Below are 26,437 nucleotides of genomic sequence, written 5' to 3'. Positions count from 1 at the left end.
AAAATATTACTACTACTACTACTACTAGTAGTAGTAATAATAATAACAATAACAATAATAATAATAATGATAATGATCTATTGGACTATTACTGGCCTCACCCAGCATGAAAAGACTGATAAACTAAATTAAAATACATGAATTAAAGGTTAAAATATACAAATGAGAAATTGTGGAAAACTCGGTATTTAAAGTGGTCCTTGTTGTTACATTTATTTTGAAAATTCCGACAGGAACTATCGTATGTTGTTTCCGCCCACTTAACTCTGGAGTAAAAAAATCACCCAGGCGAGTGGGAGGAAGCCAACTTGGAAACACGGCGGAGAGAAACTCCCTCTTGTTGGAGAGCGAGGTGGTCCAGCGGCTCTAAGAGCGGGCACACGGCGGGCAACACAGACCGGGCTGTAATGAACCACCGCAGCCTAAATTCACAGCAGCCCTCCCCTGCGAGCCACCTGGAAGTTTAAACTTCGCTTCAAACTTTCGGCGGGGCATCTCAGTCTGAACTCGTTCACTCGTTTTGTGTGAGCAGCCTGAAACCCGAAGCGTCCACCCCACATGTTTCTGTTGTGCTCTCGCTAGTCTCCGGAACAACCAGGTGAGCAGGCCGTCTCGCTTTTCCCGGGAGGAGCCGCGCAGGCAGCGGTGTTGGTTTACCTGTAAGCACACGGTGACGCACGGATCTCTTTGACGCTCACCCCCCTGCTCCTGTGTTTCGCGCTGCGGCTCTCCCGTAGCCGCCGGAGAACAGCAACCCAGGAAGCCGCCGAGCACCGGAACGGTCATGGATCAACGAGGAGGGAGCGAGACCCGGCGGGGGGAAGGCTGGAGAACCCCCGCTGCGACTACCAGGAGGAGAATGCCGGTGGATATGATGTATGCTGTGGGCTTTATCTGCCTCCAAGGTTGGTAACAAGCTCCTCTACACTCCTACTACGAGCAGAGCACATATGGGTTTTATTTACTCCAGAGCATCCAGATACTGTAACTCCAGAAGAAGGAGTTTAAAAACATAAATAAGTGCTGGTGGAGCCAACATGGACCTCCATGCTTTTGTGACTACTTATGTAGCTGGTTGAAGTTGGTGCACTGTTGGAACTCCGTGCAAAGAAGGGCTGCTACAGAGAGTCAAAGGTGATGCTTGATGACTTTTTCATTCATGCAAGGAAAGTGTTTGTTGTACGTAGTGGAAATTTAAAGAAGTTAAATTTTGTTGGGCAGGGAGCGGTGGTCAGTGAGGAAAAGGGGGGTACCCCTCCCCCACTGAGCCCGTTTTTTTTAAGGGGGGGGAGACTTGATTTTATGAGTTAGAAAGGCAGTTTGTTCCAGGACTGAGAGAAAACTTTAGGGAAGTTAGAGTGCGGGGGGGATGAAGAGTAAAAATGCTTTTAAATTGAAAGGTTTGAAATTGTTAAACACTTTCTTTTTCTCACAATGCTGCAGCTCTTCTGTTTGCATATCACTGTAATTACACAGTGATTAAATTTCTCATCTGCAGCAGCAGAGGGGAATGATGGGATGATAGCTGGTTGTAATCTATCACTGAAGCAGCCCTGCCATGTCATTATGTGTTCCCTTGAGTATACTTCAAACCTCACACAACACACTGGATACGCCATTCCTTGATTATCATATTCATAACTCTGTTTTGGGTGTTTGAGCTGCCTCTCAGCTTTGGCACGCTCCATCATGGGTGACGGTGGAGAGGAGCTACAAAAAGTGGGGTAAAAAAAGATAGTCACGATCCTTCTCCGTGGCCTCCCATGGCGTGAAGCCTCTCCGGAGTTCATAACCTCAGCCGCAGAGCGAGAAGAAAGCCGCAAGAAGATCCTTCCCGAGTTTGTGCAGAGGAATGCTGCTATCCTGCCGGGGGATCGGGATCAGAGACTCTGTGTTCCTCGTGTCAAAACCGAGTCAAGTTTTATCTGATCTGCACAGATTGGGCTTTTGCTCGCTCTGTCGGCGCCGCAGTGATGGTCAAAAGTGGCTGAAAAATTCCTTGAAGTTGAAGTGTGTCTGGTGCCCACCCCCCTCCGTCCCTTCCAGTCTCCTCATGGTGCCCGCTTTGGGGGATGAATGTGTCCTCTGTGTGCAGGCAGCAGCAGGGGAGACGGAGGCAAGCAAGGCAGTGGGTTTATGTTTATAAAATGAATGAATAGAGCCAAGCCAGGTACCTTCACGACAGCCATGCTTTTTTAACCCAACCTTAGGAATGCCCTATTTTTGTATTTTTTTTTTAAAAAAAGGGGGCCTCTGAATGGGTGAAAGCGCCACAGAGATCTTTACTCCCCACATGAAGCAGTCCGCACCAAACACTCCATGTTCCTGTGGCCAAATATTTACTGAGATCTGTCTTTATTTTGACTTGGCAGTCATAACTCTTTGCTCGGCTCTCTGCTCCTCTGTTGATCTGGTTTCTATTTGTAGCCGACGTGACGTGGCAGCCCTCTGGAGTACATGAAAGCCACTCATCCAGTCAATGTCCATAACGTTAATGCAGCATCTCTCTTATCTGCTCATCTATGGTGTATTTTTCATCATCTTTGCCTCTTTGTTTCTCTCCCCGTCCTGAAAGATTTATGTGAAAAAATGACTGGGCTGGTTGCAGAGGAGCGGCTCTTGTCAGGCCCTCGTCTTTGATCTTTCTCCCTCTCTCTGTCTCGGGCAGCTGGAGAAAATCACTTTATCACGCTAATAATCATCATTTTGCGATGATTAATGCACATCCTGTCCAGCTTCTTCTTGGGAATCACTTCTGAGTTTAGACTTTGTTTACTGTGTGGATGTTCTCTCCGGCTTTTAGAATCTGCTATAAAACAAAACGCTGTTGCTACACTGCGCAAAGCACAGAGCACGGCACTGGATCTGTTCATCTCTCAAAAAGGGGAAGAAGGTTTCAAGTAGAAGGATGCAAGATGTCAGTATCCCAAAGCTCTCCTATCCTGGAAAGTCGACCAGTGGCTGTGAGGATGCCTCGCTGGCGTACCCACCTGCTGTTGCTCTATTTTAAAATCCATACGCTTGCCTCTTATTAGCCCTGCTGGGGTTGAAGGCTGTTTGGCTGCACACAAGGCGGATTCTCCGAATGCTTAAAGTCAGAGGGGATGGAGGGATGTAGACTAAACAAAGACAGAAGTGCATTGTGTTGAATTTGGAATTTGTCTGTTTACTGTCAGAGGCGTGCGCAGCTGTCTCTAATAACTGTGTTGAAACTGAGCCATTGAATGTGGAAAAAAAAATAAAAAATCCATATATATTTGATTGGATTGCAGTACAGACCGCAGCATGATTGTCTTCATGCATTTTGAAATTTCATCACAAGATGATATTGAGAAAGACCGATGAACATCTGTGCTGTGCAATGCATCACCTAACAGCAGCCTTTCTACACGTGTTATATTATTCCACTTATTTAATGATCTGATGGTAAATTTTCTTTTCAGTAATAAAAAACTCCTCATGCCTCATTTTGTAGCTGATGGGTGTTTCAGAGTTCGTTTAGGTGGCCTTCTAATGTAATGTCATTACCCTGTTTTCTGTCATCTCTATTAACAGTATCAGTCACGCCTACACAAAAGTGCTTCAGTCGCTCTCCTTGAAGTTTAGAAAACATTAAGTTGCGTTGCCATTGGTAATTTGGCCTGTTGTCGTTGAATGGCACTGACTTTCTTTTGGTCTCTGGGTTGCCTTGTTTAGTCCGATCCCCCGATTTAGGATTTTTAAGACCCATACTGATATTTCTTTCAGTCGCACTTAAAATATACAGAGTTCCCTAAAATGTATTATGTGTAGTTATTTATTTACTTGTTCACACTCTGTTGATCAGCCTGTTGAAACTTCCCAGTGTCCATGGCTGACCTTTATCTGTGTGCCTTCAGTTTTGCAGTTAGGTAAGATATGATGAAAAGATTAAACACTCAAAAAATGTTCTTTCTTTTTTTTACTCTGTCAGAAATAAATATCAGCAAAAGCAAAATAAACACAGAAAATACAAATATTTGTTCATCTCCTTTTTATCGTAATTGATTTTTGAGAATCTCCCAAATACCCCAGTGACAAAGACAAACGATCTGGGTTTCTCTTCTCCAATTTATGTTATTTATTGAGCAATATACTCTCAATATAAGCTGATGGTTATCAGTTATCAATACCTCGTGTTAATATTGGCCACAATACAGCCCCAGCCGGTTTACCGGTTAGTCAATAAGAACAAGAATCAAGAACAGGTCCAGTCTGTGACATTCATATGCCTGTAAGTGTTATAAATGGTGGCGTGTCACAACAGTGAAGCTTTTGCTCATCTGAGTCACACTCGCACCTTTTTTTCCTACTATTTTCAGTTTCTACTGTTAATTAAACAGTTGTGTTGACACTGAGAAGCCTCGATGATTCCCGATCAGTTTTCTGTGAGTGGGAGGGGGGAAAGGGAGCAGCTGAAGTATTGATACGCAAATGGACCCATAAGCAGACTTGATAAAACCCCTTGGAAGCAGTGAAATAGCACAAACCATTCCTGTTAGAGCATAGACCAGCGATACAAAGCAAAGAGGAGAGGAATGTCCCAGCAGCCGTTTAGACCTTTAAAGAGTAGGTAAACAAAGGCGTGCAATGAAAGTAATGAAAGCTCTGCTGTATTTAGCTACCGGGCCTTAATGAATATAATGAGTAACACCTGTGTTTATCTACGCTCTCGTATCAAAATGTCTTCCGCGGATTTTGTCTGTACAGATCGGGGTCTCGGCGCGTTTGTGCATATGGGAGACTTTAACTGGTAGCACTGGTTGTGTGAACAAGGGGGGAGGATTTCTCAGCGTCTTCGGTGGCTCTTATTTCTGGTCGTTTATCAGCCGTGTTTATTCAGGTTTAGGTGAAGCCTTTTGAACGCCACGGTCCCCTGTTTTCCTAAGCCGGCTTGCATTCACTCCCATTATGGAAGGCTCTTTTCCCAGGGGGGAGGATCTTCTTGCACTCTTGCAGAGGCTACACTCATGGCAGCCCACTGGGGTCCATGTCATTTTTAAATTGATGCGTCTTCATCATCTCGGTTTTCCGTCCTTCCAGCGACCCCGAAATCGATCTAGGTGTGCCAGCTTTAAGGATGCTGGGAACTGGAGGCACACAGCACTGTTGAAGATTTGTCAGCTGGCAAACGCATGTCACTGTGATGCCTCTGCACATGGTCTCTCTTGTGTCAATAAAAGCCTTCTTTTTTTATGTTATTTTTCTTATGGGGAATAAGCTCTTTTTCATTTTAGTTTTCCTGCCAGCTAAATGAGTTGTTTGGAGTCATTTTGAAGTTATGGATCAGTGGTTGCCAAAAACAACACTCTCACCAGCCCCAGAGGGAGAGTAAAGAAAGAAAGATGGATGTGATAGCTTATAAGATGTAGTGTTGACTACTATTTTCCAGGCGCTGACATTTAATGTTTGGTATGTGCGCCTAAGGAAGCTTACCTGCTGATATGTGCAGGTTTATTTTCTTTATACTGACCACTGCTCTTTGCAGCCCCTGTTGTTTCTGTAATGACCCACTGAGTGCTGCGTGCATGTCTCTGTGATGCTGTGCATGCGTGTGGTTGCGCTGGCTCCTGCTGCAAGGCCCTGTGGTCGTGATTGGAATCAACCCTTGTAGCTCTCCCGTCTCCTTTTCCTTGTTTCCTGTTGCATTTGGTTTGTTGCTTCTTGTGCTCGACAGTCTCATGTGGAAGGATCGCTCTTGTTTATCGACTCGGTGCCTCTACGGCTCTGTCTCCTGTCTGGACTGGACTAGCGGTTAACCCCCCCTTTACTTATTTTGTGTTATGCACAGAAATTATAGCGTTTTCAATTACTTGCCTACCCAGTTGGCAAATTTATCAGAGCTCAAGTGGTGAAATCTTCCAATCAGATGGGCTTTTTTGTTAGTTTATATACACACACACACACACACACACACACACACACACACACACACACACACACCTAGAAAGCAGTGATGAGTGATTAGTCACCAATCAACAATCAATAGACAGAAAATAAACTGCAAGTCTTAATTGAGTTATTTTCATTGGTCGCCATTGACTTGTTATAGATCCTGTAATAAATGAATCTCATTTTGACTTCTTTTATTTGTGTAACCAGCAGACATCTGTTTGGGCTCTACTGGTAAGTCTGATTAGCCAAAGCAACACTTGTTAAAATGTCTTATTTTAGAGGATTGGATCTAAATTAGAGGTTTTTAAGATTTAAGGTGGGAAATGTTTGAGTTTGAAAAGGACAAGCACACATGCACCTACTCAGCTACACTTTTTTTCCCATCTTTTATGATAATTAGGCGTCATCTGGAATGAGCTTTCACAGCCGATCGAATGCCTTCACACATTCCTGGAGAGTTACTTTCTAACAAGAACGCTAACTTTGTGCTGTTTGTCTTGCAGTCGCTGCAGTGAAAGGGAAAGTAATCACTGTTGTGACAGAGTCTGGAAAATCCACCTTATAAAAGTAAAAATGTGCAGGGTCTTTTGTTTTTTTGTTGAAGGTTTGGCCCACATGAGGCCTGCCTGAGATTGCATTGAGGGTGTTTACGTTGGGGTGTTGTATATTATCTTATCTCCTGATCCTTTTCCCAGGTCCGGTCTCACTTGTGAAGGAAAAGGTGAAAGAGTGAACTAACTAATCTAATAAATCAGATCAGGTTTTCTTCCCTCGTTCACTTGATGTCTCACTAATGTGACATTATTATTCTCTTATCAGATGACGTGCGTGACATCTTCTTGCCATCCTTCACCTCCACCCTGTCTAATCTGCCGTGGCTGAAATCACCCTTCTGCTTTTAGTGATAACCTGTAGTATCAAATTTACCTTAAATGATGAAATACATGTGTTTTTACTAGCCTGACACACTGCAGCTGTAACCCGCTCAGACGGTTGTAAATCCTTACAACTTTTCCCCCTGCAGGGCAGGTGCGAGGCCCTGGCGAGGGGAGGCTTTGGAGTGAAACAAAACCCCTGTTTTGTTCTCGCATTGGTGCCAAAGCATGCGCGGAGCTAACGTCGCATTCAAATGCATCTGATTGAAACGTGCAGGAATGCCTAATTTGGCTTGCGCCCCGTTTGAAGGGGAGTTGGGGAAGAAAAAGGAGGGCAGGAGAGGAGAAAAGGCGTCTGGGGCGCCATTGCATAATCCCAGCAGCCATTAACTCTTTGCGTCCTGAGGCTGAATGAACTCATCATAGCGATAGGCCACAGGCAGAGTGACACTGGGCTCTCAGTCACCCCTCAGCTCCTCCTTGGCACGGCAGCGGATTTAAACAGATTGACAAGGCCACTGGTGTTTATTGAGAAAGGCCGTTAGCGATGTTTGATCTTCAGATCTCCAGCTGGCTCCGACTGACCCTGCGGGCAGACCAGTTGTTGTTTCTGAAGACTTTCTTTTCTTTGAGTAGATTGCATATTTTTGTTTCTATCCTAATTTCTCGTATCGTCCAGCCTCCTCCTGCTATTTTTGGCCGTGTTCCTGCTGTTGCCGTTTCATCTTCCTGCCGTGGCTTCCAGGAGGGCCACGTCTGTCTCCATGGCAGCCTGTACAGTGTTAACCTCCTGGACCCGGTACCTGACTAAAGCTGAGCAGCTGGGATTTACTGATGTAGCCAGCATAATGTATGAGTGAAGCTGGTGGCTTTATCAGCTCTTGGCACAGGGTGGCTGTGAATGTTTTAGAGCTCCCCGGTTCCTTTGAATCCGCGCTCATACATTTGAGGTGCAAACTAGAGTACCGCTCATGTTCTCCGAAGCTGTGAAGAGTAGAAGAATATCTCAACACAGCAGTGTTTCTCAAAAGCGTTTTCTTTAATACCGCACTGAAAGAAATATGGGGACAAAGTTGGGGATGTCTCACTTAGAGATTTATGTGTGTGTGTGCAGACGTGTTTACAATTAACTGTAAGAGTTATTGACCTAAAGTGACAAACAGGGACAGCTGGTACTCCTGAGCACCAGGGCAGTCCTTGTTAATTGAGTCTTTGAGAGCTGAAGACATTTAGATTATATTACCATGCATCTGTCACAGTTCGCTCCAGCTTTGCTTTTATTTTTGTCTCTGACTTTGTTTTTGTCTTAGTTTCGACTCCTTTTGCTCTCGTTGTCATTCAGCGCTTTACTGTTACACACTGAGGTTTTTAATGCAACCGGTTCGAGTTTCTTTGCAAAACAGTGGCGACTGAAACTGAGCTGATCTCACTGAAGCTAATCGATACTGAGCAGTCACAGCGCTACGGGAGCAAGAGAGACACATGTGGCTACATTAGCAGGATGATGGCTTGCATTAGCATCGTGCAAGCCAGATGCAATTACAGCCCATTACACATGACTATTTTGATTAAAGGAGGCATCGCATTTAATATGCTTACCAAGTGGACCAATCAAACCGACTGAGGTCTTTGTTGCCGTGACTCGTATTTACATTTCTGGCAGGCGGACTTCAGTCTGTGGCGTAGGGCGAAGAAAAATCCAGCTGCTCATTTCTGTGTGTTTATTACTGTCCATCTGTAGCTGGTTTAAATATTGCAATGGATAGCGGAAAAACTAACTGGTCGTTGCCTTTGTTTGCATCTTCTACCTCCAGCCAAAGTTCTGCTTAATATATTTGCTTATGGTTTAACTTTACAACAAACTCTTTCTTAGTAATTGACCTCTTTAGGTTTGTGTCGTGTTAGTATGAAAGGAATTGGTTTGTATTTTCTCATAAAGTCTAGCTAGTGTTCAAAAGAAAGGTGACTTTTAGCCAGAAGTGTAAGAAAGCTTTGTTGGCTTTAAAGCCAAACATCAGAACAGCCCCCCCCCACCCCACAGGCCCTGTGAGTAATTCATTCATTTGCCCTCTTGCAGTTGACGCTTTTAACCAGGATTAAACCTCTGCTCTTTGCACTGCTTTGCCGTGCTCAGTGGGTATGACACTATGGGCTTCTTAACAGCGTGAAAATACTTCGAATTAGATTTAATCTTTACTCTGTTAAGGCCTCTTTTTCAGGATTGCACACACTCGATTAACTTTTGTTCATTTGCGTGGGATTTGCCCTGTAATCAGACCCTTACAGCGAAGGCGGTCGTTCACTAGATTTATTTAATGGCGACATAATCGGCCAGTGAAACCTCTGCTGACCGGAGTCTCGGTACGCAGGCGTGCATAATTACAGCCGTACATCCCCTCCTGCAGCCGTGCACGCTCAGGCAGCATTTGCACATTATGGCCCGCATTGTTCTGTGTTAGCAGACAGTAATTGTCACCGCTAGTGAGAGAAGCTCATTACACAACAAGCGTAGTTATTTTGTGGTTTTTAATTATGTTAAACAACCTCCACGGCATCCCCAGCTTCATCTTGTTCCTGCTCTGCTGCTACTGCTGCTGTACCGTTTCACCCTCCTCTGCCCCTTTTCACTTTTCTTCCTTCCAGTCGCACAAACTATGCCAAATGCTGAAATCCCTTTAAACCCCCATCCTCCTTTCTGCTGTCCTCTATCTGAACCTCCCTCCGAGTCTACGTTAAGCCAGACTTCAGTGCTTTTTTTTAAAAATCGACTCCGACAGAGGGATGGCACAGCACAGTCAGAATAACTGAGTAGGTTTGCAGCATGATGGTTTTTTCCCCCTCCCTGTAAAACTATGCCTTTGTTCGATGTTTCCTCAGCTGAAATGAGCGTGCAGCTGTGTTTTATTCAGACAGCTGCTTTGGGGATGTTGTTTTTTTTGTCCAAACAAATTGTCTGTATTGATTCAAAGGCGTCTGGTTCCTCACTCTGTTTCGGGGCGCTGGCTCATGTCCTCCTGACCAAAACACCTCCAGGCTGTCCAGCAGCGAGGTGTCATGTCAGGAGCGGAAAATTCAGTCGGTTCGCTTGTTTTCTGACTTGTTTTCACCAGTCTGGAGCATCTGCTGCAGAAACATCCTTCCTGTTAGTCTACACTCCCTCCTTCCTTCCTCACTATTCTAGCTTTTACTGAGCAGACTTTGTGATGAATGGGTCAGCTCTTGAAGTTTAATTAAAATTTAATTCTGTCTTGTTGTCTTACTGTATATTTAATGAAAAATTCTTGTGTTTTCAATGAATTAAAAACATCTCTGGGTTTCCCTGGATGCCTATTTTTCACCAGTCTAAAGCTGTTTTTTCCACTGCCAAGAATAAAATTCCTCAGGGGCAAATTTGATCCGAGTATCCCTTTTTTTTCTTTTAGGAATTGTGCTGCATTAAGAGAAAATAAGAAGTATACAGAATCTCTTCATCCCTACTCCCAAATACACCAAAAATTCATAAAAGCTTTCCAACATAAATTACTTCAGTCCATCTCTTCTCGGTTATCTACACTTGGGGTCTTAATAGTTGCATCGGAAACCTTTTTTAACAGGTAGTAAGTACTGAAAAAACACAGTACCCCTTATGCTCCGTTATAATTTCACAGCCCAAAATAAATGGTTTGAAATCTCATTTTTCTCTATAATACTACAAAACATTACTGGCTTTGACAAAATGTCACTATGATTTTCTTTTTTGGACTTATAACTGTACATACATCAATGTAAAATCAACATTTCTTCAATTAATTTCATTTTCATGATGAAAGAAAATATTAAACTTTGCAATTTCCCCCAAAACTGCAGGAGGTTACAGGGTCTTCTCTCAGTGGTTTGTTACTGTGCACCCACTGTTATGCTATATATGTATAAATAGTTAGATTTAAAAATTGCTGCTTTGGTCTGATGTAATTTAATCTGGTTTCTTAAGCTTCTTTCCCCCAACTACAGAGAACAGCTTCTCTGTAGGGCCATGAATTCGAAAGTTTTCCTCATTGTTTTGGGCTTATCAGTGCTCATATCAAGGGAAGATAGCAGGGCCTGCTGGCCTTTGTCTGTCTCTGAGCTCTGGCTCTCCTTAGCTACAGCCACTTTCACGTTTTATCTTCCTCAAACTGAGCATATTCAGCTGGTTGGTGCTGTTTTAAGTGAATGATTAGATTTGTTGTCCTGAATGTTTTTGTGGCAGTTCCCTCCTTGAATACTTGCACTTATTACAAACTTTGTGTCTTTTAACAGCATGTTGGCATGTGGGTGTTAGCGTGCACGGACTGTGACATTGCTAGCGTCTCACAATCGTGAGATATGAGAAGATGAGAAGGTGCGTGAGACTGACCGCTCAGTCAGGCAGAGTGCCAGCTAGGGCGCTGAGCATTGACCCTGGATGGGCAGTCAATGCATCTCTGTGAAAAAGGAGGATTAAAGTTATCATTTGTAGAGGCGGGGAAAAAAATCAGTGCAGCATTACTGGATACACTTTCTTAATTAGCTTAGCTTGACAAAGCGAAGCTAATTCAGTGCAAGCTAAGACTGAGCCACAGGAGTAGAAATTGGACCGCGCAGCTGGCCTGGTAAAAACCAACCTCTCCGCAGACAGTTGCAGTCTGACTTGGACTGACTACAGTCACCCTCAGAGATTTTTGATGCTGTTTTAAATAATCGAAGCCTAGTTTATAAATGCATACAGACTGCCAACGTTTGTCAATGAACACAACTCGAAGGGACTCGAGTCAACTGGCTGCCAGCTGGTTGTGTTCTGGTTATATTTTACAGGGCAGGAAGTTGCTTGTTTCTGTTAAATGTGAATTTCTGTGTATGCAGACAGCAGCAGATGTACAGTTTTTGATGATTTATAACAGTTCATTGCTCTATTATTAGAAATGGATCTAATTACCAGCATGTAATTTCCGACTTGACCCCATTTAATCGCAGACTGATGGCAGACCTTTGCAGCAGTCCTTGCACCTTTTTAATAATACCAAGCCCACACGATGAATGCTGTGCATGCACTAACAAATCATCCAATCTGCAATGTACCATTATGTGCCCATTTAATCGCAGACGGACGGCAGTGCGAGTGACAGTGTTGTATGCATGACAATCTTATTTTGCACCAAAAAAAACAAGAATTGAAGATAACTTTGTTCTCTTGGATAAAACCCCCAATAATATCGTATTATGAGTGAAGTGTTGTGATAACATTGTACCATGTGGTGTCTGGTGACTCCCACCTTTTATTTATTTGGTTATTAAAGAAGGTCAAAACCACCTAGTTCTTCATGAACACCTGCAAAACAGTGCTGTTATGTTCTAGTAGAAAGTATGCACTAAATATTTTGGCACCAACTATTCCTTTGTTCCTTGTTTGTCAGCTGTTTGTGGGTGAAATGAAAATGAAATCTAGACATTGTTATTACCAGCCTCAGTCAACAATATCTGTATTTGCCCTGAAAAACCCCACACCACTCAATCCCTACAGAGGACAAACATTATACACACCACTACAATAGGCTGCTCTGTGCAGGTGCAGCCAGCCGACACAACCTGGCCGATTATGGAGCGCAGGACAGTGTTTCCTGTCCTTATCTGTAGAGGTGAGGATAGACAGAAATGCCCATGTTGTGTCTGACAATTGACAATGGTCCTGGGTTTGTGCCAGATAGCAGAGGAAATAGATGTTTTGTTGTGGTTGCTTCCTCCTGGTGTTGCGTCAGAGCGGATGAGGATCTCCGCAGAGTCCTCTCTGTCCCCTGCTGCAGCTTTCACCTTTGCTCTGTGTCCTCATCCAGGTTAGGACCCAGACAAAGGACCAAGGTCCTCTCTTTCCTCGCTGAGCACTGTGTGGCTTTGGTTTTAGCCTGAGCGTGCGTGTGTTGTCAGGGTGGCGGGCAAAGACTGCAATCTCCCTACGGGTCTGGCCAGGAGCCGTGGTGACAGGAGAAGGCCAGCGGCTGTTTGGCTGTTGACTTCCTGTGGTGCAGATGGGGACCGTGTGCTGTGGGGTTTCCACTGCCACTGGAATTTTTAAACTATGTAAACACAGACAATAGACTTTTTGTTTAAGTGTGTGTTTTACATCACCGCATTCATGTTGCTTGTGCACCTGCGAATATTTATCTGTATGTTTACATCAAGAGCTTTGTTTGTGTTGAAGCAGGTCGGCGGAGGAGCTTAGTTCAGACTTGCAGTTTTCAAACTGGACACCCACTTTGCTCTTTTTTTTCTTGTTGCACTGAAATGATGTGTTCTCAAATAATCTTTTAGACCTTTGCAGCAGTCCTTGCACCTTTTAATAATGTCCAGCCCAGATGATGAATGCTGTGCATGCGCTAACATATCATCCATGCGTTGTAGCATTATGCGCCCTTTGCTTTCTCCTGCTCTCCCTGTCTTTGTAATCGAATGCTCCTCTCACTCGTTATTCAGAGATGGAGCCGCGTATTTCTGCCCGTTGCGTTTTTGCACCATGACTTCACCGGTGCTCTTTCATCTCCCCATGGATGGTTTCCAGGCAGACATCTTACTCTGCCATTGTGTGCACACATCCCCCCTCCCTCCCTCCCTCCCTCCTCTTGTCCTGTCATTTTGCAGGAAGCAAAAGAAAAGGTTGTAGTGAAAGCTACACCTCTGCCTTCCCTGCAACCTCCCGGGTCCATCTCAGAAATGAGGTCAGATGACACACGAGCCCTGGGTGAACCTCCTTTGCTATCCCTCGCTCAGGCTCTTTGAACATTCTCACGGACGGCAGCATGCTGTCAAGGGATAAAAACCAGCCCGGCTCTGCAACCATGTCTCACGCTCTTGATGTAAAAACGGCGAGAAATCCCGTGGCGTGCTTTCAATAAATGTCATGTTCGTACTGTAGGTGTCTCGCAGAACGATCAGAAACGCCCCCGCCGAAATCTTTCAAAGTGGAAAAAACAGAGCTGTAGTATTTTCCGGTTGTGTGCTCCTTTTCACATAGTGTTGTTGGGATGTTGCAATCGCAGCTCCCTCATGGTGATTTATACAACACCTCAAGGGGAAGCTGGCACACCTTTCCACTTAAATAGTCGGGTTTGACAGACTGTTGCGCTTTAAATCGATTCCTTTAAATGTTAAAGCGCGGCAAACGCACTGTATCCTGATGAAACCTCAGCTATCTTTACATCAGCTTCACTCATTAGACAATCAAGGCTTCAGATTTTCAGCCTGCCGGGGCCAAACTACGCTGCACCTTGCAGAAAAAAACGAAGCTAGTCATGAATTAAACAAGCACTGCTATTCATAGACACACAAATGTTTCTCATTTCTTAGGAGACAGAGGGAGAGCTGGATGTCCTGCAGCTTTTTTCTCCACCTCACATCCTTTGTTTGATCTTTTTTCTGGCATTGTAACTCTTCCTAAAACTCTGCGCCTTTTCAAAAGGCATTAAACATGAGCGAGTTCCCCAAGAGCAAGGAAACGTTAAGAGAGGTTCAGAGAATATGCTGAGTGGATTGAAGCCATACGACGGGGCCTAAGTCTCTCAGAACCGCTGGTCTGTGCGCCCTGTTTATTTCAGTAAACACACACATCTACAAACCCACACTCAGGTTACTTATTTTAAGTCCAGCCTTGTACACAAATGTTTAGCGAAGGTAGCAGAAACCCCCAGCAGGCTTGGGTTTTATTTTTACGCCTAGTGGGAACACATTGACAAACAGCTGCATAAACCAAAAGGCTTAAATATGTCTCATTTTGTGCAAAAATACATCGTGGAGAGCTGGATAAAGCACTGATTTTGATGTAAATCTGGATATAGTTTTTTCCCGCCTCTGAAATAACAAGCGGAGCCTTTTAACTGACACTTCAAAACCAGACAGCCACAAAGCAAAGCCGCCGCCGCCTCCTTTTCATTCCACGCATGGAAATCACTGTGAATCATAGTGAAAGCCGTTAGTCGTTAGGCCATAAATTCAGACAGTGTTTTACCGCGCTCCTGTAAATGTCCTAATGAAGACTTAAATTTGTGGCAGGAGTGTGGGCAATCTGGCCAGCCGGAGGATATCAGGCCACGAGAAGGTGGAGGGTCAGGGAGAAGCTGAGGTCGCACCCCTAAAGACCTGCTCAGGTTTCAATGCAGATGGACTCTAATGAGCATTAACCAGCTTCAGAGTGAGGAAGAGCTGCAGGTTTTAAACCACCACAGATGGAAGTGGGAGCTCCCGAGTGGCACTCTGGAAGTTTTAAAAAAAGTGTAATGAATGATTAAAGGTCGGGGTCACACACCGGGGGATCCGCTTGCTCCAGATTCACTTTGTTTTACAAATGGCTTCCTGAAACATCACATTTCAGCGGGCGCTCTTTGGGTAGGCGGGCTGCAGAGGAAATGCAGAGCAACTGGTCAGCGCAGCTGTGAGCTAACGATAGGGGAGCGATTGTTCTTGCTCGGATCAAGGACTGTCCCAAAAACACGGATCTGTAAAGGGAACTAACCTAATCAGTCCCATGAAGAACTGCGTGTGTGGGTCCGAGTAAACAAAGGAAGTCACTCACTCCGCCGAGGCGATCGTATCTTGGCACTCGCCAGCTTCGTCCTGTGATCCTGATCTTCTCCGCGGTCATGCGATGCGACAGAGATAGGGCCCGTGTTTCTGTGCTGACAATTAAATTAGTTAAGTACAGGCTGTAAAATTCGCCCCCTTCCAGGTGTTTTCACTGCCTTTTTCTCTGTTGAAACTTACAAGAGGGGGGAAAACTCAACCGTACAAGACGAGAAGCTTCATGTTTAGTGTCGCCATGATATCATGTTGCTCTGCGGTTACAGCGTCATAAAATCACAGCACTAATTTGTTCATTACAAGAGGCTGCATGAGTTTACTTGTTGTAAGTAAAAAGAGGACATCGCCACACATTGCAGGTTAGCGCGCTATAACTCTGCGCTCATGTAGGACTTGCATGCAGGGTCTTGCTTCGGCTTTTCAGACGCAGGATTGAGTAGTTTTAAAGCACATGTGGGTTAAAAAACAGATTTTCATTCATAGGAAGTCATCTGTTACTAATCCCACGTTTCAGTTTTATTTAAGTATTTGTAAGTCGACAATTTGAATAGGATTGGACGCTAAAATGCAGTTGTGATTTATTGCCGTTTTTACAGGGAGCTCAGTGGATTGACTGTCCTCGCTGTGAGTCAGACTTTAGTCATTTTTTTCTGCTCTATGCCCACAAGCTCTACGTTTCACAGGATCTTGTGGTGCGTCTGATGTCTCTTTAAGGTCTGTTTTTACGAATGAGGTCTGCTTTAAGGTGGCTAGTTCCTGAGGTCGCTATGGGCTGTGGTGAGATGATGCCTCAAGATGTTGTTTAGTGGAGAACAAGTGGTTCTTTTAAAATGAGAGCTGGAGAGAAAATGGCAGTAATTGAATGTGAAACCATATGCTTCTTATTTTGGTAATTTTTTTTTTAAAGATCTTGTTAGAGTTAGTGCCAGCGCACACTACTCGTTTAATAAACAGGGGCCTTTTTTAGGATGTCATGGTGGAATATGAGGACGCTTCAGTGAATGAACATGAAACAGTTGCTGATTTTTCCACTTTGTGATTTAAGTGTCCTTTTAGCTCCGTTCACTCGCAGTTTGAGCTGTCGGCAGTCACAAATGTCATCAGTGCTGCACTTGGGTTCTGTTCGAGCTTGCCGTGCACCTCCATGGTTTTTTTGAAACTTGGCATGCGCAGTGAAGTTACAGTGGTGAATGATTTAGCCGACCTTAATAAATGGACATATGGGGAGTCAGATGAACAAGTAAAACAGGTGTCAACTGTTAGATTTGGTTCTTTATTCCATTCATGTGTAAAAATAGTTAAGAGGAACTAAAGCTAACAGGATACACTACCAAACTCAGCAGCTTTAGCTTTTGTCTTTAAAAGAGTTGGTGTCTCAGAAGATCAGACCTCTGGGTTTGGATGGATCCATCCATCCATTTTCTTCCATTTATCCAGTTCAGGGTCACCAGGGTGCGGGAGGCTAACCTGCCTTTCACCCTCAAGCTCAATCATTTGGGAGGGACTCAGAGCGGAGCTGCTACTCCTCCACATTGAAAGGAGCCAGTGAAGGTGAACATCGACCTTCACAGACATCTGCTCTTAGCTCGCGCTTGGAGTTTTCATGTGATTTCCATCCTCGCAGCACACGGTCTTATCAGACCTTATCTTATCAGTTTAACATCAAAGACAACAACACCACCTTTGACTGTGCTCCAGTCTTCAGACCGGAAACGACAGGAAATTGCTCGCAATGCCATTTTCTCTTAACTCGTTTAGCGCACGGAGCAGCGAGCAGGTGGCCGCGTGAATGTGAAAACAAGCTGACTGAAGGTATTTGAGGAGACTGATCTCCAGCGTGCTGATCTTCTTTTTTTGGTTTGTTTGTTTTTGGCCTCAATCCAAGAAAGCTCTGCTAATCCAGATGGAATCATGGCTTCATGCAAAATCAACAAAACATCGCACATACCTTTCAGCCAGCCTGTAGGTTTTTTTCCCTCCCTCCCTTAATGTCAAGTGTTTTCTTTGTAATTTGTCCGTTCAACAAAACACTGATGTTGCAAGAGGTTTACATTTTCTTAGCCTCAGGAAAGAGGCGGGTTCTTGTAATAGAATACATTCAGAATATTGAGTTGCAAAGCTCGGATATTTTCCTTGTTGTAATCCACAAGTGGCAGAAAGCTGTCTTTAATGAAAGTCACGCAGGGAGGCTGGGTGTGCCTCAGAGTTTAGTTTGTCTTTGTTACAGCACGGGAGAAAACCATTATCCTGACCCTCAGCTGTAAGCCACGGCAAACTGTAACTGACATGTAAGCCAGAGTCGGAGTCTGTGTAGTAGGGCTGAACGATTATGGAAAATAATCTAATTGCGATTTTTTTGCCCCAATATTGCGATTGCGATGCGATATGCGATTATTTTTTAAGGTCTTTGTCTTCTGTATTATTAAACAAAGACAAGCAATACATCATATAGTATGGCCAATACTATATTACATTAATTTTAAACTGTTCTTTCCTGGAAGACAGACCTCTGTTATGATGACATGAGGTGATGCATGAATTGATGACTGACATTTTTATTTGACTTCTTCAATCACAACAGTATATTTGAACATACACAATAGTTTATTTTTAGCTTACAAACATCTGAGCATAAAGTGCTGACAAGGAACCCTGGTGTAAACATTAAAATGAAAGTCAGTACAATGTGCAGATTGCAGAAATATACATAAAAAAAATCAGTGGCTTTACCACACTCAGTTTTTCGACATCTGTGAACTACTAGACTGTCATTCAATTAAAAAATAATATTAAATAAATAAAACTAATAAATAAAAAATACACACATCTTACTGATCTCTGCAGTCAGTAACATTACACATAAAGTGCAAACATAATAGCAATTGTATAAACACACACACAAACACGCCTTTAAAATTTAAAGGCGTGAAATTGGACGGTCTAGCCTTCTGATTAGCGTCACCGCTGTCTCGGTGGAGTTTATTAAACTCGGCCGTCTGCTTCTTGCTATCTAAAATATAACCAGACACTGGTGTAAATTCTCGACTGTCTCATACTTCTGTTTAATAAGTTTTCTGTTTGACGTTTAGTCAGCTGTGTGAAAACCAAGGAGGAACCCACCCGGGGGATTAATAAAGTTTTATTTTATCTAATCTAATAACTTTAATCTCAGCCAAACCGATTTACTCACGAACAAACAAAACACTGAAAAAAGCCCAACAATAACATTTTTAGGTTGTCTAAGTGACTTATATATTACGTTTAACCCGAGCAGCGAAACTCCGCGGTGATCTGAAAATGATGTGCCGGGAGTTGTGCCGTTCTCGGCCGCATCAGTAACCCTCGAGCTCCCGGCTAGCTGTCGAGCTGGTGGGTAGCAGACGCCTCTGAAAACGTCGAAGCACTTTTGCAAATATGGGATATCTTGATAAACCGAGCAGATATTTGATGTTTACACAACTACTTTCTCGCCTGAAAATATGTTAAAAGTTTATTTTGTGACCCAGAAAGATTAGTATGAGTAATTTTAAAACTTAGTAGCGGCCGCCATTGTTGGAAACTGGAGTTTGGCTGGGCCGCGCTATGAATTCTGGGATATGGTAGTAATTTGGACAGCCTTCGGCGCGTCGCTGTGACGTAATCGGTCTACAAATGCGGCCTCAGGAGGATGCAGCCCATGAATTTGGACATGTCCAGAGTATAATCGCAGCCTTTGCGGTTAGAAAATTGCACTTGATCATGTCGCGATATTATCGCAAATGCGATATATCGTTCAGCCCTATTATGGGTACATATTTGCACATGTGCTGTGCTTCATAAATGTGTAACAAATGTAGTACATAACAATAACCTACAGCACACCAGAAAAATAGATTCAGACTACCTTTTAGGCTCAGGTGCAGTGACACGGCTTTAACAAGAAGAAAAGTCAGTCATTCACCATCTTTCTCTTCTTCCTGCGCTCTAAAACCACCAAAGTCCTCTTCTCCAGTGTCGGAAACGAACAGGCTCAGGATGGCTTCGTCATCCACTCTCAGCTTCTTTCCTTCGTTGTCACTTTCAAAACCAAACAAATCCTCGTTGTCAGTGTCAGAGTCGAACACCCTCAGAAGGGCCGTGGCGGTGTCCTCCTCTCCATCATGCAGCAGTCCAGCCCTTCGAAATCCGTTGGTGATCGTGGATGTTTTCACACTTTTCCACGCTGTCAGAATCCACCGGTGGAGTTGAGCATAACTTGCTTTTCGCAAGTTTATCGCCGCTGGTCATCCACGACTCCCGCTGAACACGTAGCGCTACTTTGAAGTTTGTTTTTCGCGCTACTTGTACGGCACTATGTTGCCTGGCGGATGGACATGTGACCAACATACCACTCTTGAACCCCGATCCTTCCGCCAGGCAACGTAGTGCCGTACAACAGCGGAACAAACAAAACAAATCGTCTTACGATATGACAAAAATCATGGAAAATCCATAGAAAAGCCGCACCTGACTAAAAGCCGCAGGGTTCAAAGCTTGTGCAAAAAGTAGCGGCTTATAGCCCGACAATTACGGTAGTTAAGAGGAACTAAAGCTAACAGGATACACTACCAAACTCAGCAGCTTTAGCTTTTGTCTTTAAAAGTGGTGTCTCAGAAGATCAGACCTCTGGGTTTGGATGGATCCATCCATCCATTTTCTTCCATTTATCCAGTTCAGGGTCACCAGGGTGCAGGAGGCTAACCTGCCTTTCACCCTCAAGCTCAATCATTTGGGAGGGACTCAGAGCGGAGCTGCTACTCCTCCACATTGAAAGGAGCCAGTGAAGGTGAACATCGACCTTCACAGACATCTGCTCTTAGCTCGCGCTTGGAGTTTTCATGTGATTTCCATCCTCGCGGCACACGGTCTTATCAGACCTTATCTTATCAGTTTAACATCAAAGACAACAACACCACCTTTGACTGTGCTCCAGTCGTCAGACCGGAAACGACAGGAAATTGCTCGCAATGCCATTTTCTCTTAACTCGTTTAGCGCACGGAGCAGCGAGCAGGTGGAATGTGAAAACAAGCTGACTGAAGGTATTTGAGGAGACTGATCTCCAGCGTGCTGATCTTCTTTTTTTGGTTTGTTTGTTTTTGGCCTCAATCCAAGAAAGCTCTGCTAATCCAGATGGAATCATGGCTTCATGCAAAATCAACAAAACATCGCACATACCTTTCAGCCAGCCTGTAGGTTTTTTTCCCTCCCTCCCTTAATGTCAAGTGTTTTCTTTGTAATTTGTCCGTTCAACAAAACACTGATGTTGCAAGAGGTTTACATTTTCTTAGCCTCAGGAAAGAGGCGGGTTCTTGTAATAGAATACATTCAGAATATTGAGTTGCAAAGCTCGGATATTTTCCTTGTTGTAATCCACAAGTGGCAGAAAGCTGTTTTTAATGAAAGTCACGCAGGGAGGCTGGGTGTGCCTCAGAGTTTAGTTTGTCTTTGTTACAGCACGGGAGAAAACCATTATCCTGACCCTCAGCTGTAAGCCACGGCAAACTGTAACTGACATGTAAGCCAGAGTCGGAGTCTGTGTAGTATAGGATGACCTCTGACCTTTAAAACGAGGCAAATCTGCTCCTTACAAGATCATTATCTGATTTTTTTCGCCTCTTCCCCACCTTGTTATTTCACACAGGAAACCCCATTGCAACAAGCTGCATCCCTGTTGTGTGTTTAACAAGATTTTAAATTCTGACACAGTGTCATTATTCTGTAAAACGGTCTCAGCTGCTTTTAATCGTGCGTGTACTCGGACAAAAGCCGCACTGTTAGAGTGTTGATAACTCTCAGGATGTAAATTTTTGGGCTCTTTGTGCCGGGGGGCAAAAGTCTCTACAGAAATTGTAGTTTATTCAAACTTTACAGAACGAACGCCGCGCTGACGCAAACGCTGTCAGCCCACCTTGACCCTATCTCTTTCTGTTTGTGTGAAACTCAAACAGAGGCCGTGTCACCTTGCATACCTTTGCGAAGTTTAATTGATTTTTTTCTTTCTTTTTCTTTTCATCACGTTAAAATAAAACACATCATTCTCAGGGCCGAGGGAAATGAGGCAGAGGTGAATATAGGCGGGGTCCACTCGCTGTCCAGTCACGCACAGCCAGTGGAGAAGCTCGGTTTGAGCGTGATTCCTGGCAACGTGTTAGTCTCTCTTTGGCGAAAGGCAGCTTTCCTGGGCAGCTTTTCAGCGTGGAGGTGTGAGTCGGGGAAACAGGCAGAAAAACAGGTTCCAGATTGATAAATGGCAGGGCTGCTTTGGAAAGTGTCTCCTTTCTGACAGAGGATTGAGCTTTGTCTTGAAATGCGAGCTGCCTCTCTGCAGCCAGTGCCAGCTTCTCGGGGGCTGCGACTTTCAGCAGCTTAGAGCGACGGGTGGAGAGCGAGATTTATGTTACAGGGGATGCCTCGGGGTGACATGGAGGGATGAAAAAGATTTGGGTAGCTGTTGCTGTCTGTTAAAGGGGATTACCATTTAATTAGAGCCCAGGTCAAAGATATCCTAATCGGTGCATTTCAGCATGAAGAGCTGTTTCGGTGTCCTGTGCTCAAACCCCGAACATTACCAAGATGCAATAAAGTGTAAACTACTCTTTAATGCATCCACAGGCTGTAAAACCACCTGGCTAGCTCCAAATTTAATAATGTATAACATTTTCTTTTCTCCTTCAACAATCAACAGCATCCAGAGTCCTAATGTGGGAAATTTTCATGCTATAATTGAGATGTACACTGTAACAGCTGCTGAGCTTAAACTTGCCAGGCTTTGCTTGAATTTATGACTTTTTAAAACTTTTTTCCCCCCATTCTGTTTTAGAAATCCCCTTTAAAAAATTTAACTAATCAAATGACATGACACAGATTATAGAGCTGGGAACAGTTTTCCTTTCTTCTTTCACACAGCTACACCATTTGGAAGAACTGGAAATTCCAGCGGCTTAGGAGCTTCATCTGTCACTCAGTTAAAAAAAAATTAAAAAAAGTGCTCTTGCCTCTTTTAAATACCTAATGTGCAGAGGCCAAGTCGTCCATTAGAACTGGCAGTTATTATGGACCACTTGGTCCTTGCAGGAGATGTGTTGAAGCAGACATTTGTAACAGAATCAGTCTTTTGCGGATGTCTCTCTGTGGGTTTAAATGAATAATTCGGGCAGGGAAAGGCTGACCTTTCGTGTCTTGAGATCTGCGATTTGCCTGATCCCTGTCTTTGCTCATCCTGTGCAGCTTTTTGTGCACGGTGACTATACATGTGATGTTCTTGCATGCAGGTGATGGTTGCTATGCCAAGTAACAATTTGAAATAGGGATTTTTTTTCATTTATTTTTTTGGCAGCTACAGGCTGAGTACACAGCGTCCCTTTTCATGGGTCACAGATCTAATTTTCTAGTTCCTATGCTCACAACTGCCCAGAAAACACTCACAGATGTACACACAGAGGAGGGAAACTGAGTGCTCCAGATCTGGTTTCCTTGGAATATAAAGCCTGTAGGAATAGCGTGCATTGTCAGGTGATGGATGCAGTCCATCTAATCCGCCCCCTGTGTGTCACTGATGGATGCAGATGACTGGTAAGGAGATTGTGTGGGCTCATTACCAAGTGTCAAGAGTGCCTGGACTCAAGCCTTTTGTGATCCATGCATGCACATACATGCATGCACATACATGCATGGAATAGCATTTGTTTGTTCTCGCAGCGGGCTTTCATGTGCTAAATGCATGACACGTAGGTGTTAGATCAGTCTTTGGAAATGCATGTAAGCTTAACAGAGGTGTGACTCACAGGATTCAGTGATTTTCATTTAAATGCCTTTTCTGAAGCCATGACTTGTTTTTTGGTCACTGTGAATGTTTACCCCCCAGCGCGCCATTAAAACACAGACAGAATGAAACACTTAACCTGTGGCTGATACAGCTGGGAGATCTGGGGGAGCTGTGGGAGATAGAGGCATTGTTTGTCTGAGATTCTTGCCAGTGGGAGTGTGGTTTCCTGGGCCTATTAATATTAGCTGTGAGGTTAGGAGATTACAGTCTCAGCTAGTAGAAGACTTTGATCAGCCAACAAGATCCAAGAGAGAGTTTAGCCAAAGTGGACCGTCCTTGACTCATCAGAGCTTTTAGTGAGTAAATCCCATTTGCACTAACAGAACAGCATGTTGCAGGCATATCACCACTCTGAATTATAAACTTCCTATAGGAAAATATGCAAGGTTATTGGGTTTAGCTATGCATGCAAAGGAAGTGTGGGCTTTCTTCACTGGAAGAAGAATAAAGAGACTGATATCTAGTTTTCAGCAGCATTTTTTTTAAAGTTTTTTTTCAGACTCGCTGTGAAATCTGCCCCCCCCCCCCCCCCCCCCCCCCCCCCAATAGGAAAAAAGCACTCCATAATAAAAATGCAAGAAGAATAATTTGTAAAGTTTAAGTATAAAGTCCTTCCACTTGGTTAAAGCTCCTTTTGCAGCAATGTAACCTTGAGATTTCTTGGAAGTGATCCTACGAGCTTGGCACACCTTTTTTTTTTTTTTGGAGGTTTTTCTCGTCCTTCTTGGCAGAATTGTGGGGAGCGTCAGTTGAAAGCCGTTATTAAGTCTTTCCTATGTGCTGTGTGGTGACCAGGTTTGGATCTATTCTGGGACTTTCACAAAGATTTTCAGAGGCACTGTTTTTGGGCTGCTGTCTTGTTAAATGTTAACTTTTGTTCCAGCCTGAGATCCTGAGCACCCTAAAAATATTTTCCTTTCAGTTCTGTCTGTTTTGGATCCATTGTAATTCTTTTCCACATTCCCTTTGCCGAAATACATATATTACCTCATACATTACCTCAGTGTGAATGTTCCTGTCAGTCCAAAAACTCCTCTCAGACACAGTTTAATGATTGCACTTTGATTGTGACCTGATGATTTTGTGCTACATGTAACGTTGCACCAAATGCTATCCATCAATCGAATAAGTGTTAAGATATTTCTGAGAAAACTACAAGTAAGGGGGGGGGGGAGTCAGAGATTTACCAGTGTTGCATCACATGGGTTAGCTGTCCAAAACATAATGGAAGTCATGATACATTTTTCTATGCAATCCTAGATTCAAAAATGTCAGAACGTTGCATAAAATGTAAAGAAAAACAGAACAAGAGAGGCAAAGTTCCAGAGAAGTACAGAGGCTCACCAATTTGCAAAAAGCTGTTGCAGATTGTGGAAAAATTTCAGAATAATGTTCCTCAATGTAAAATTGCAAACAGTTTGGAAAGAATATCTCATCATCTACAGTTCATAACGTCATCAGAAGAATCAGAGAAGGCGGAGAAATCTCTGTGCGTGAGGAACAATATTTGATATCCACGATGTTCAGACCGTCAGACGGTGCTGCACTGAAAACAGTGACCACTCTGTCATGGAAATCACTGCGTGGGCTCCGGAAACACTTCCACAAATGATTGCCTGCGAACACAGTTTGCTGCGCCACCCACGACTGCAGGTCAAGGCTCTATGATCCATAGAAGCAGCATGATTCAGAAATCACCATCTTCTCTGGAATAAAATATGAGATGGTTTATGAGATTTGCATTCTGTTTGTATTCATATTTTACACAGCATCCCAATATTTTTGGATTTGGGCTTGTAGAAGTCGGTCTCATTGTTTTCAACAGACTGAAGGAGTTGAAAAGGGGCTCCAGAGCGAATGTGGCTAAAGGGTGGTGCGATTTAAACTAGAGTGGGACCATTAATAATGGGCTGCTGTATAATAATCCCTACTAATCCACATTATTCACATAGCAACACACACACATGCAAGTTGTGAGTGAGCAGAACATCATCATACATAAGGATTTAAATGAACCATCAGCACATTTTCCCTCATTAATCAGTAGTGGTGATAAGAACGTATGATCTGATTTTGTAATTACAACTTTAATTTATTCACACAATCTTACGTGTGTACTCAAACCGACGGTGGTTTCTGGAGTGCTGTTTAATTGAACCATTTCATTAGTGCTCGCCAGCCTCGTTTCCTCTGCGCTGTTTTGTTTCTGTCATGTATGTTGGCCGTCCCACTCTGAATGAGTGGCTGTCCATACTAATGTCGAACGGATTTTAGCGGAACCACTGCAGAGATCTCATTCAAGGCGGGGTTTTTTACTGGGGTTTTTTAGGGCTGGGGGTTGGGGTAGCTGGGTTTCTGCAAGCCTGTCACTCTCTCATTGAGGAGCCGAGAAGCGCGCCTCAACACATCTTACTCCGATACAAAGAGAGGCTGTGATGTACATACAAATGAGCCTATAATAGGTGGTTTTGTCACTCAGTTCCTTCTTAGTTTAATCTGACAAACAGCCCCTCTGTGTTCCTGCGTCTGTGTGTCATTCCTGTGTTCAAGCGTGCACATTTCACACACGCATGTTTAGGAGTGCGGTCATCTCACGCTCCTCGGCGTCTTCATCACGTCGCTGCTGACACGGAATCCCGGGAAAAAGCAAAAACATTGTTCGTTCTCTGCAAGCATGACCTGCAGGAGATGGTGTGTGTGAAGCAGGAAGTTATTAGAGCTAATTATTCTGCTTTAATCATAGTGAAAAACTCCACCGTTGAGGCCTTACCGCTGTAGCTGGCTAACCAGCGTCTTCACCATATAATTATTGCTCATAAGCGGTTCATTGTTCAGTCAGAGGCAAAGGCACAAGATGCCCTTGGTTTACAGCCACTCGGTCTTCTGAAAGAGTGCCAGAAATCTCAGATAAACAAGCTGGTATCAGATGGCAAATAATTTTTACATCCAGTAATCTTGTTGTTCTTGCATTTGTCTGATATTATCCAGAAACCTGCAGTCACAGTGCATGTGTTAATAAATCTATAGGGAACATTCCACATTGCTTAATTATTTGTATATGTACTTCCCTAATGGTATTATCTTTGGATAGGTTGCCAAAGCTGTTTTTCTTACTAATATTGGCCTCCTTTACTTCCCGTTGTATCCAAGTAGTGTAAGTACCAGGGAAACAATCCATCATGTCCTAACGCCCTGTAGACAACTAGCGGACGACAGGTGGAATCTTGTCCTCGTGCCACGGCT

The 26,437-nt window shown here is 43.8% G+C and overlaps 1 protein-coding gene across 1 annotated transcript in view; it reads left to right on the top strand.

The window, feature by feature from the left end:
* The first annotated feature begins 282 nt into the window (after nt 1-282).
* The window catches only part of ptk7b (protein tyrosine kinase 7b), a 76,855-nt gene continuing 50,700 nt past the window's right edge, over nt 283-26,437 (top strand). The window contains exon 1 of the mRNA XM_080869569.1: nt 283-905. Within this exon, the coding sequence (XP_080725695.1) occupies nt 785-905 (121 nt within the window). The 5' untranslated portion in view covers nt 283-784. The remainder of the gene's footprint in view (nt 906-26,437) is intronic.

This window comes from Rhamphochromis sp. 'chilingali', assembly GCF_963969265.1.
Source record: "Rhamphochromis sp. 'chilingali' genome assembly, chromosome: 20".
NCBI lineage: Eukaryota > Metazoa > Chordata > Actinopteri > Cichliformes > Cichlidae > Rhamphochromis > Rhamphochromis sp. 'chilingali'.
Note: the sequence above shows the minus strand (reverse complement) of the source record. Positions and strands in the feature narration are given on the sequence as shown.